Source organism: Mastigoproctus giganteus, chromosome 4 (genome assembly GCF_048544385.1).
Source record: "Mastigoproctus giganteus isolate SK-2022 chromosome 4, ASM4854438v1, whole genome shotgun sequence".
Taxonomy (NCBI): Eukaryota; Metazoa; Arthropoda; class Arachnida; order Uropygi; family Thelyphonidae; genus Mastigoproctus; species Mastigoproctus giganteus.
In genome coordinates, this window is record NC_143578.1 from 4,524,362 (window position 1) to 4,537,429 (window position 13,068).

Consider the following 13,068-nt stretch of genomic DNA (forward strand, 5'->3'; position numbering starts at 1 on the left):
AGTGGACGCCTCCGTAGCCAGGTGGGAAGGAGCAGCAGTGCGTAGCACACGCTTCTTGATTAGACCGGGGTTCGAGCCCGTCACCACCAAATACGGAGAATGCGGAAAGGTCAGGGAATGACCACCGCATATCCCGGAGCAATATGGCCTTAGTTGCTAATGCTCCTAAAAACCAAATAACAAACAATAACAATAGCTCCGTCAGTACAGAGTCCAATGCAGTTATTCCACTTTATGTCGTTCTCATCAAAAAAAGTGTCAATTATATTAAAAATTTCATTGGATGTGGCCTTTCCAGGAATGGGGTTGCAAAATAATATATCTTCCATTATATTAGTTTCTGCAACATATCGAACATATGCAATTAAATGAGCATCTTTAGCTACATCAGTTGCCTCATCTACTTGTATGGCGAATTTCAAAGTATGCAGTCGAGAAACTAACCGATCGCAAAGATCTTCAGATATATCATTGATTCTTCTGCTAACTGTATTATCAGCAAGCGGTATTTGTCGCAACTGTTTCGCATATGATTCGCCGAACATTATTTTAACCATATCAATAGCTGCTGACAAAACTCCTATTGTGCATGGTTTTTTACATTTCGCGATTCTGTAAGAAACTTGGTACGACGCTAGAATTGCATTTGATGGAACAGAAACTATTTTTTTGAACGTTTGCTTTTGTTCGTTAAACTCATCTACTTTTCTTTGAAAAAATTCTATGGGCTTACCAACATATTCAGAATGCATAGTTTTAAGGCGCCGTTTTAATTTGCCTGGTCTCATACTATCTGCAGCCAAAACTTTCGTACAAAACAAACACATGCCGACCGGGCTAGCCGAGTGGGTAAAGTACCTGCCGGGCAACCCAAAGGTCGCGGGTTCGATTCCCGCCTCGGGCTTGGATCAAAGTACTGCAAAAAAAAAAAACCTTGGGAGGTGCAATATGGCCACAGAAGCCGATGCGCCAACAACTACCAAATCAAAAAAAAAAAAAAAAAACAAACACATTGGTTTTTCCAAGCCATCTGTAATAACACTTGTGAATCCTAATGATAAATATGATGAATCGTATTTTCTTGTCTTGGGAGTTCTACCTCCTTGTTCCCTGTTGCTTGTATTCCCACTACCTTTACTTGTATCAGCATCAGTATCTTCATTATTAGTGGATTTTCTCTTGTAACCAGTCAAAAATTTATCCATTCATCTAAAAAGATTAGAATTAACTTTATATTCTTAAAAAATACAATCGCACACCGCTGAAACCGTATTTTCAACCATGCAACTAATGCTATACTCTGCAATCTACCTATATATGTCATACATAGTATGCACTAAATTAGTTAGAGTGAGATAGGTGATGGTAAACTAACCGAAGTTAGAGTGAGATAGGTGGCAGTAAATGCTTTTAAAAATAGGTTATAAAATTTAATGTTATGTTATGAAAATTACATTTCTGTTAAACTTTTTGCGTCTCCTTTTGCACTAGTCCGCACCTCCCCAGGGAGGCGCGTCTCCCAGTTTGGAAATTGCTGCCTTAAGTGATTCGAAGAAGGTCGTTTGGTCCGATGAATCACGTTTTCTGTTCCACCATGTAGACGGCCAGGTACATATGCATCATTTACCTCGGGAAGTTTTTTTTTTTTTTTTTTGGTAGTTGTTGGCGCATAGGCTTCTGTGGCCATAATGCACCTCCCAACGTTATTGCAGTACTTTGATCCAAGCCCGAAGCGGGAATCGAACCCGCGACCTTTGGGTTGCCAAGCAGGCACTTTACTCACCCAGCTAGCCCGGTCGGCCCTCGGGAAGTGATGGCAGCTGGATGCACCGTGAGATGAAATCAAGCCGGTGGTGGCGGTGTCATGCTTTGGGCGATGTTCTGCTGAGATATCCTGGGTCCAGTCATTCATGTGCCGGACACTTTCATGTCTACCACCTACCTAAACACCACTGCTGACCAGGTACACCCTTTCATAGCAATGGTCTTCTCCTCTGGCGGTGCTGTCTCTCAGCAGGATAATGCGCCATGCCACGTCACCCGGATTGTTCGAGACTGGCTCGCAGAACATGAGGAAGACTTTCGGGTAACCCCAAGGGCTCACAACTGGTGAGTATGGGCTTGGCACACCAGATATCATCATTCTTCTCTTTCTTGGTGATTCCCTTCTCTCTCTCTCTCTCTCTCTCTCTCTCTCTCTCTCAGGATAACTCAGAATTTTTTTTTTTTTTTTTGTCTGGTGCAGCATAAGCCTCAGGCTTCCTTGCACCATATGGCTAATAATAATAATTAATAATATTGCCCTGGCCTCTAAATTCCCCAGGCATCTGTGGTTTGTGTTGTAACAGCAACTCTAATCTGTGGTGTCTCAACCACGGACCTTACAGGAGTTAAAGGATCTGCTAGTTACATGTTGGTACCAGATACCACAAGACAAATTTAGATATCTTGTAGCATCTATGCTTTGCCAGGTACAAGCTGTTTTGGCTGCATGTGAAGGACCAACATCATGTTAGGTAGGTGGTCATAATGTTTTGGCTCATCAGTGTATATATATATGTAGCAGAGCTGCATACTAAAACCCACCAGAAAATTCTGTATATTGTATACAGATTTCTTTAATTTCATTACAGGCATCTGTCATAAATGGGGTGTAATCCTCATCAAGTCCTATCCCAAGTTCAGCAGATGCTATATTTTCTTCATGTAATCTGCATTTAATGTTTCTGTAATTGAGAATACTGCAGGATCCTATTTCCCATTGGGATCAGGAGTATTGCTGATCTGGCTACAGCATCTGTGCACTCAATGATCACTGAATTATGACCTCCCCACCATAATGGACTATGCTACTTAGCTTGCAGTACAAAAGCTTCCTATGCTAGAGCATGGTAATTTGCATCTGGTTGTGCAAGTCAGAGTGATCAAGTAGCAGTTGCGCAATGTAATAAAGATATCAGAGGGACATGATTGTGGTAGTTCGTGTGTCGGATGCTTCCATATTGGAAACAGCACGTCTTGTCGGTTGCTCGCATCCCACTGCAGTTAAGGTGTACAAAGAATGGTGTCCACCTCCAGCCAACAGGTGACAACTAATGCCGACATAGTAGAGATAACAGAAAAGTTGTGCCACCCGGAAATTGGGGATGAGAACTGTGCTATATACAGGGTGTCTCAAAAATATTGGTACAAATGTTTAGGGGAAGTAGGTAACATCTAAAGGAATGTGAATCGTATAGGAACTCATAACCAGAAACATCACGGGAAAGTAGTAGCAGAGGCACAAGAAGCAGAAATGACACAAGACAGTAATTAGTGGCAAACATTTATTTGACATAATATTAACAATGGAGTACAAGATGGATGCATTTCATGATGTTACAACAGATACTCGAAGGTTCCACCATGAGACGCGATGTATGCATGACACCGACGCAGCACAGATTGGCGACACGGTTAAACACACCTGGAGTTTCTTTGACGGTAGCAGCAGCGCAGATGAGTCTCGCCACGAGATCCATTTCCGTCTCCACAGGCGATTCATACACAATAGATTTGAGGCCCCCCCCCCCCACAGAAAGAAATCAAGGCTTGATAAATCAGATGAACGTGGGAGACAGGCAATGGGTCCACCACAGCCAATTCATCAATGCCCAAAACGCCTGTTCAAATGGTCATGAACACACCTTCCATAATGGGCTGGCGCCCCATCATGTCAAAAACCAAATGTTGCGTCTCACATTTGCTGGAACATCATCAAGTAACCCTGGTAGAACTTGTTCAAGAAAGATTCGATATTTAGCGGAGTTCATGCGGGATGGTAACAGGTATGGGCCGACTAAGCAGTCACCGACCATACCTGCCCACACATTTATTGCGAAGCGATGTTTGCCAACTCGGGTCTTCACCTAACTTTCCTTCTATCCGGGCATGGCAGCCTAAACTCAAAGTTATTTACTTTGGGTTTGGCTTCGTCTCCTCTTTGTAAATGTGGCTCCGAGGAGACAGTCCAACATATAATCTTAGAATGTCGATATTATGTAGACATTCGATTTGAACTTCAGGCATTGACCGAAGTATACGATGTAAATAAGTTCACCAAGTTTTTAGAATGTAAAGAAAATTATCAGGCACTGGCTAACTTTGCAGACAAGGCTTTCCGCAGAAGGAAAGGACTTTGCCGGCTGAGAATAATTATGTAATGTAATAAGTGCATCAAATGCCTCTACTAATGCTAATGCTAACCAACATGCATCAAGAAATATCAGGCAAGGAAACACCACCAGAGACTAAATGAGGAAAAAGGCTACTGTTGGGATTTCACTGACAGTAACATTTTCATACAAGAACAATATAGGCATAGAAGTCTTTGCATGGAAGCTTTCTCATTAGCATGATAACCTGAAAAAAGGGCCTGCTCACTAATTACAACACATGGTGCACATCTTAAAAAAGGAAGGACTTCTCAGGATCTGACCAAGGATCATATTCAATATGGACTCTATTGCACAGGTCAAATGCCAACTCTGGTTGCCGCACAAGAAAAATGCCACATCAATGCAAAGATTGACCAGCAACCCAACTTTCTTAAAGAAAAGCCTCACATATAGTCAGCCAGTATCCAGAAAATCATATAACAACTTTAACATGGGCTCACATCTGGGGAGTATGGGCTTGGCACACCCAGGGTCCTGAGCTGGATATCATCATTCTTCTCTTTCTTGGTGATTCCCTTCTATTTCTGACTCTTGTTCTCTCTCTCTCAGGGAATTTTTTTTTTTTTTTTTTTGCTGGTGCAGCATAAGCCTCAGGCTTCCTTGCACCATGTAGCTAATAATAATAATAATAATAATAATAATAAGTGTACTACCACTGTACATAGTTGCCTCCTTGATATTAATCGTATTGATACAAGACCTCTGATGAGGAAATGTATTTGTATTTATTGCCGGAAGGCAATATTAGCGTTCAGAATATATAAGTCGATGTGCCAGGATCACTGTTGGGTGGACGGTGTCCTGGGACTTCGGCCTGTAATAAGGTACATAAATTGTAAATCTTAAATTGTATAAATTGTAAGATATATATCGGACCTCATTGTAACCGAACTGGTAGGTCCTAATGAGTGAAATATATCTGTATAGTTCTATAAGTTGTGAAGGTTAATATAGAAATTGGTGCCTTCAACAAATTGTAATAACTTAGTTGCAAGTGTTATGGATATACAGTATGTTTGTAATCATTCCTGTGAAGATGCTGGATCAAGATGTTTTGTAAAACCACTAATTGTAAATAATGTACAGTTACTCTTCAGCGGCGGATAGGGGAAACCCTGGAGCCTGCAGAAAATAATAAAATACTTTGAAACTTTGTGCCACATGGGGGCGCACACCGTGTGGGTTGTCATGAGTCCACACATGAGCATTGTGCTGATTGAATAAGCCTTCCCGAGTGAAATAAGCCTCATCCGTGAACAAAACATTGAAATTTTCTGTCTCACGAACTGATGAACAGCACCATCTACCAACTTCCGGTGACGTTTCCAGTTATGGGTGTTTTTTTTTTTTTTTTTTGGTAGTTGTTGGTGCATCGGCTTCTGTGGCCATAATGCCCAAGGCCCAAGGTTTTTTCAGTACTTTGATCCAAGCCCGAGGCGGGATTCGAACCCGCGACCTTTGGGTTACCAGGCAGACACCTTACCCACCTGGCTAGCCCGGTCAGCAGTTATGGGTTCCTAAGCGATTCACATTCCTTTAGATGTTACCTACCTCCCCTAAACGTTTGTACCAATATTTTTGAGACACCCTGTATAATGTATTTCAGGAAGATAGAAGGGGATGGGGTCGTGCTTCTTATCAAAAGCATCCTGAGCACGTGAACAGCTTTTATAACAGCATGTTAGAGAAAATACTAGGGGTGAGAATATTCTTTACCTCATCATTATTCACGAATCAGATGGCTTCACAAGGCTTAATGTACAATCAGGTAGTGATTGTGCAATCGATAGTTGGAAGATGAGAAAGATGTTGCAGTAGTTGAAGGTAAAGGCACAGGTTTTAATTTCAGAAGAGGGGACTGTGACAATTCAAGGCACTATATGCCATCTGTTAATTGGGCAGATTGCAGAGGAAGGGCGAATACATTTGAATTATGGAATAGCTTTAAGGAAAAAATCACAGAAGCCATGAATGCATATATACTATTTAAGAAAATATTGCACAAGGAGGATGCCAAAATGTATGAATGTGGATCTGATCAGTCTAATTACAGCAGTAAAAGATAGCATAGGAAAGTTACAGTGCAATGAAAAGTGCCGAAGGCTGGAACAGCTACAAGTTAATCTGTAACATATAACAAATAAGGTTAGGGAGGCAAAGGATGAGTATGAGAAAGCAGTGGCTAAGAGACCAAAGAATGGGGACAAGGAATTTTTTATGTATGTGAATACAAAGAAGAAACACAAATCAGATAGTACCCTTGTGTACTGGGTATGGGAAAGACTTAGATAACCCAGCTGATGTTGTGGATAAATTGAATGCATTGGTCTTTACTGATGATAGACCTTTCCTGCTGAAGAGAGTCTGGGCAAGTGAGTTTGAGCCATGTGAAATTAGTGATTTTGAAATTACTGATGACTGTTCATTAGAAAAACTTTCAAGCATAAAATCAAGTAAGGCTGCCAGAGTTGATGACATATACCCAGTAATTTTGAGGGAGACAGCCAGAGAATGTATTGAATCATTGAAGTTAATTATAAAGGCATCATTAGACTCCAGAGAGGGATTCCTTTGGATTGAAGAAGTGCCAGAATATCGCCAATACATAACGGTGGTTCTAAGAGTAAAGTCAGTAACTACAGACCAGTGACTTCTGTGGTAGGGATAATCTTAGAAGCAATGATTAAGAGTGTAATCCAGAGACATTTAGAAAGAAATGGCATTCTAAAAGACACACAATATGGTTTTCTAAAGGGAAAATCATGTTTAACTAACCCAATCTTGACACAGTTACTCATGAGCTCGATTTAGGGAATGATTTTGACATACTTTTTTTTGGATTTTAGCAAAGCATTTGATTCGGTCCCTAATGAGAAGTTACTAAATAAGTTAGAATATGTTGGGATTACTGGAAAGATTCTAAGATGGATTGCAGGGTGGCAGCAGGGCAGAGGGTTGTGATCAATAGATATTCTTCAGATCAGTTTAACCTCAGAAATGGGGTCGTTAAGAAGCCACAGCAAAAGCCTGTGGCTTTTCGCTATATGGTTATACTACTACAAGTAAATTTGCTCAAACCTCCGTTATAACTACTTGCATAATAGGCTGTGTATGCATATATATATATATATATATATTTATTTATTTATTTATTTATATTTAATTTATATTTAGACTCTGTGTGTATATACGTTATTTATATTTTTTTATATCATTTTTATTTTTTTTAGGCAGAGTATTAGTCACAACCCATTTTATGACATGTTGTCAGCAAGGAAAAAGAAAGCCCAACATATAAAATGAATATAAAAGAAAGTCATATCTTTTAATTTCTTTTGCCAGTTTTAGATGATGTTCCCACAAAAAGAAACTGTACTATATTAGTTGGTCTTCAAATAAAGAATATTGACAACCATTGCACAGTGGGACCATTACTAAAAGTTACTGAAATTGTTTTGTAAACTACACTAATTGGGTAATGCATTACTAATTTCCATTTTTACATAAATTATAAGTTTGTGTTATATCAGTGTGTTCCAGCTAGTTTCTCCACTTCAGAAGTCAAGTAATTTCATACTAAACTAGTTTCACTGTTTCAATGAGGTTGTTTTTTTTTTTTTTTTTATTAATTAATAAACAGAATTCATTCTGAACCATACAATTTGAAATTGTACAAGGGATACTGCCTCTGCAAGGCAAAGGTGCTGTCTTCACATAGTAAATACAACTCAGAGTATTGAATCTAGTGTCTGTTTGTAGCCAATGGGCACACTGTAGGTTTTGTTACTACCATAGTTGCCTTGCTGTGCACTAAGTTTGGGGTTTGGATATAATTTTTGTACCAAGTGTGTCCAAGTGTGAAATTCTAGATGAATATTGGAGCATGATTTGAAATTTTTGAAGTAGCATACTTTTAACTTTAGTTAAACTTGAGTGTAAATTTTAAAAACAAAATACATTTTGAAGCATGTACAAATCATGTAGTGTGTGTGTGCATATTAGGTTTTGAGCTCTCTCTCTTGTCTTGGTTTACCATTCATATGTAAATTTATATATTTATCTATAGATAAAGATGTTTGCAGTTTTTTTTTTTTTTTGTTTTACATATTTATCTCTAGATAAACAGAACTGTATGTATGTGTCTGTTCTGTTAAGTTATGGAATTGTATTACCTTTGAAAGGTTTTAAAATATGCTGCTCACAAAGTGAAGTTTTGTGCAGATAATTGTATATTAACAAATTTCTTGTAAGAATCGTAGGAACTTATTAGTGTCTTAGTTACAAAACTTTCAGACTGTCCTGGTAAAATAGGTTAACTGACTTTGACTTCTAAATAAAAGTCACATTTATACTGTGCAGTAATGCAATTTTTTTTAGACGTGCTAGTATTTTTTTAACACAGAGTTAAATTTTGAATAGTTTTATATCTTAATATGAATAGAAAGATATTTGTGATAAATATATGAACTTCTGTACCCTTTTCTTTAACTTTATCATGCTGCTTTTTCATCAGTGGAAAAAATAAAATACTTAAAGATAGAATAGAGTTCAATTTAGTGTATTGTATAGAAAAGAAATAACATTTAAAATATACTTAAATATTATGCCGAATATGTAGTATAAATTGAATGAAGATTTTAGTTTTATAAATTTATATAATATAGTAAAATAGACGATGTACATATTCCTAGAATCTTATGTGAAACAGATGCAGCACTTGAATTTTGTTCGTAATTTAAAGTGAAACCATACCATTTTTTTTTTTTTATATAGAAGACGTTTGTTATTAGATGACTTATAATAATGTTGTTCATGTGTTTTTGAAATAGTTTACACTAATTTGAATTTGTAGCTAACTGAATTTTAACAGTGGAGAATTTATATAACACTTTAAAAATAGTGTTCTCATATTTGCTGTGAAAAAATAAAGATTTTATTCATAATTATTTGTTGTCATATCTCTCAACCCCCTTCTCTCCCATTTTGTACCATTTTCCCTTTTTTGTAGTACTTTTGGTATCCGGTTACATGTTGCTTTTGGTGTCATTTTATAAAGGACTAACAAAAGGTTGAAAAACCACTTAATGCTTATAAAAGTGAAAATATTAATATTATACATTGGGAATTAAAATTCTTACAGAATTGCTATAAGGTAAACTGCTCACTTCTTGTTATACTCTTAATATTGGATTTTAAATCTTAGTCTCAGTTGGATTTCAGTGAAATAGTTGATCCTGACTCCTGAATTTTCAGCTGTTTATTAAAATACTTGATTTTGCACAAATAATTTGTGTTGGAAGAAAAACTTAAACATACACTAGTTTCTTTAGCAATGGCTGTAAAAGAGTGGGTAAACTCTTTTAATAAACAGTAAAGTTCTTTTATATTTTAAAAGTATGATTTTTACACTTAAAAATTCAGTATGTTTGGATAATGTTTATATTTTAAAATATGAGTGCCAGAATGGAAGTTTAGAACTTTTTGACAATATGTATTAACCTGGCAATATGTGTATGTATTAACCTCCTAGCATCCATGACATTAAAATGGTAATGAGCCTGTGGTTTCAGATTTTTGTTAAGTAATCACATCAGACATACAAGTTAGTGCATTGTATCATTGTATATTTTTATTTACATCTCATATGGTGAATACCTTCACGAGTTGCTTATTCATTATACTTTGAATAAGTAACACTTCCCAAATAGAGAAGACTATTTTTACTTATTCTCAGTGGATACCACCACCCAGACAGCCATTTCAGGGCTATTTGGCCCTTAATTGGTGGATGGATAGATAGATACTTGGTAGTATTTCTAACCTACCCACCCACCAGTGAAGGGCCAAGTGGCCGTCTGGGTGGTGGTATCCACTGAGAATAAGTAAAAATAGTCTTTTCTATTTGGGGGGCATTACTTATTTGAAGTATAATGAACAGGCAATTCATGAAGGTATTCACAATATGAGATATAAATAAAATGATACCATGTAATTAACTTCAGTGACTTACTATGTACAGGCTTGATGCAATGCACTAAACAGAACCTCAGGCTATAGAAAACTTGTATGTCTAGCAAGTTTTCTGTAGCCTGAGGCTTCTAGCACAATATTAATTTTGTAAGCATATCAGGTAAATTTTAATCATTTTATGTTCCTGTTATAGAAAATACAATGTGTATTTGTAATTTCAAATTTTGACAGAATATATTACAAGCAGCCAATGGTCACCATGTTAAGCAGATATATAGTTCCTAATTGGTCAGAAACATTATAGCAAAACAACATTAAGCAAAGGCTAGCTGTGCACAGCCTTTGAATATTATATGCAAGTTTATCTGTTATAAATAAACTTGCTTGTGTCTAACAGCTTATGCTCTATTATAAAAAAATTAAATGTTCTCTAGAATGAAGAATGTAAAATTCAAAATAATGTCTCACAGATAAAACATCTCAAGAGAGGTTCTCTGACTGAACAGATATGTTTTAAAGCTGGCATGAATCATATAAGGACTGACATTAAAATTCTTGTAGAGCAAAGATAGTGCCGGATTTCATATTAAGTTTCCTATCTAGACTTTTCATTTACTTGTGAAACAACAAGTATCTTACTTGTATTTTGGAAAGTAATGTAAAATTATACTTATTAACTTGTAAAATTATAATTAATTGTGACATGTTTATAAAAAATATAATGTATTGTGTAATTGTAAAATTTTATTTTAAAATTACATGCTGTACTTATTGGTTTTTCTGGATTTTTTTTTTGCATCAACTTTATTAAATTTTTTGTAATGACATTTTGTGCTAATTGACTATTCTCTATGAATGGATGATTAGCGTGAAATCCGTGTCTGCCTGTACTGTGCTTTGAAGGGTTCAAAACCCACTTGCCAATTTGACCTTGTTTACAAAACCTAACTCAGTTATTTAGTAACTTCCTAATTCTGTTCCATTGCATTTCGTATTATAGTTTTCACGTCATCATCAAATGTTTCTCATTTTGAGATTTTTTAGTTACAGGAGACACAAAAAAAAAACATTAAAAAAAAAAAAAAAAAAAAAGTTAAGTGTAACCAAATTAGGAGAATTGGAGGCCACAACACTAATGTTAAATCTATACAAATCTCAGACTACCACATCTAGGAAATGCCCCAAAAATTATCAGAAGTGTGGCATCAGGTTAATTAATGGCCTCCTCCCCTACCAAGATTATTCCGCTCCCTGTCACATAGACAGGTGTCAGCTGCATGTTTTTACCGTATTTTCATGGTCACTCCTTCTGGACCAGTTTTACTTCCGCATCAACAGGCTCAAGACTTTTAATCAACCAAATGCAAATATGAAAATGCAATCCCTTCCCAATATATAGAAGCCCCAGTAATACTGTATTTATTTTTTCACCACTCCAGTATGTGAAGAGATCCCACTGATACTATTCAGTTTGCTTTCCCTGAATGTGATGACTTCCAGGTTTCCATCGTAACAGGTTGCGTTTCACTGTTTCCTGTAACAACCTTATTCTGTGTTTGTATATATATCCTGAAAATTTTGGCCTAATTAATTTTGGCTTCTGAACACTCAGCCTGTCCATTATGAGTTACTATGATAAAAATTGCTTTTATACATGAAATAGAAGACTAAAAACTTGTCATATTTTTAAGAAATAAAAAATAATTTTCTGTATTACTATCAAGAATAAGTACCAATTCAGAAAGTTCAAACTTCCATCTTATAAAATAGTCAAAAATTAAAAAATATATATAGGATGTTTTGATTAAAAGTCTCTCTGTTCCTGTTTATTTTTAGAGTTAGGCTATTTGTCCTAAACCTAAAACTTTTTGGCTTTTTTGTCATATTTGTGCTTAAATTTCCATATTTCACATTAAAATTGGACTGACTAAAATTTTGCTTAATGAACTGTTTTTTTTTCAATACTAAAAGTTATTTCCTGTTCTTAGTTTAGTTTAAAATGTCGTTTGTTACTTCTGAAATGAATGTAAACTAATTTTATTTGCTTTCTGAAATAAATAAAAAAGAAAAGTAAACTTTTCAGGCAAATACAGATTTTTTTCACATACATTCTCAGCATGTTCTAGCTAAACATGCATACTGAAGAGCAAACATGGTTGTTGTTTTTTTTTTTTTTTTAGTTATTTCCTTCAAATTAAATTGGTGTGTTCCTTTAAGACCACCATAGCTAAGTGGGGGGTCAGGCACGAGGGTGCATAAGTATGCATGCCTTGAGTGATCAGGGTTCAAGCCTCTGACTGCTGAATATGGTGCTGTTTCTTGTATTCTCTCTCTCTGACTATGTAGTCATCCTGTCCTGGGGTATGAACAGAAAATTTATTTTATTTTCAGAAGAGCACTGATGGCATTTTTAGGCTAATCTGAGATTGGGGAACAAATTTCCCATTAAGAAAAAAGCAAAAAAAAAAAAAAAAAATCAAAATGGGGTGGGGGTTAAAAAAAGAAAATTAGGAAAAAGGTCAAATTCAGAAATCATAAAATTTAAACAGTAATACTTAGTCTAATTGTAAATAATTTTAAATCACATTCAAAAATTTCAGTCCAAATATGACAAAAAAAAAAAAAAAAAAGATCCAGATGACTGACAAACAGCTTAAATCAAAAAATAAGTGAGATAGACTCAGTCGCATTTTAATTGTGTGTGTGTGTGTGTGTGTGTGTGTGTGTGTGTGTGTGTGTGTGTGTGTGTGTGTGTGTGTTCATTCATTCAAAAGATATTCTTTGAAATCTTATTCAATGAAGTTTATGTAACTTTCACATTAAACTCTGATTCATAATATATGCAAGTAGTGAGAAAGATTGCTGCTATTAAATGCTATAT

The 13,068-nt window shown here is 36.0% G+C and overlaps 1 protein-coding gene across 3 annotated transcripts in view; it reads left to right on the top strand.

Moving 5' to 3' along the window:
- The window catches only part of LOC150086348 (cytohesin-1-like), a 274,992-nt gene extending 267,198 nt beyond the window's left edge, over positions 1-7,794 (top strand). For all 3 annotated transcript variants that reach the window (XM_090371321.1, XM_090371320.1, XM_090371322.1), the window contains exon 12: positions 7,448-7,794. In XM_090371321.1, coding sequence (XP_090227447.1) covers positions 7,448-7,520 — 73 coding nt within the window. In that variant the 3' untranslated portion in view covers positions 7,521-7,794. The remainder of the gene's footprint in view (positions 1-7,447) is intronic.
- Positions 7,795-13,068: the final 5,274 nt, after the last annotated feature.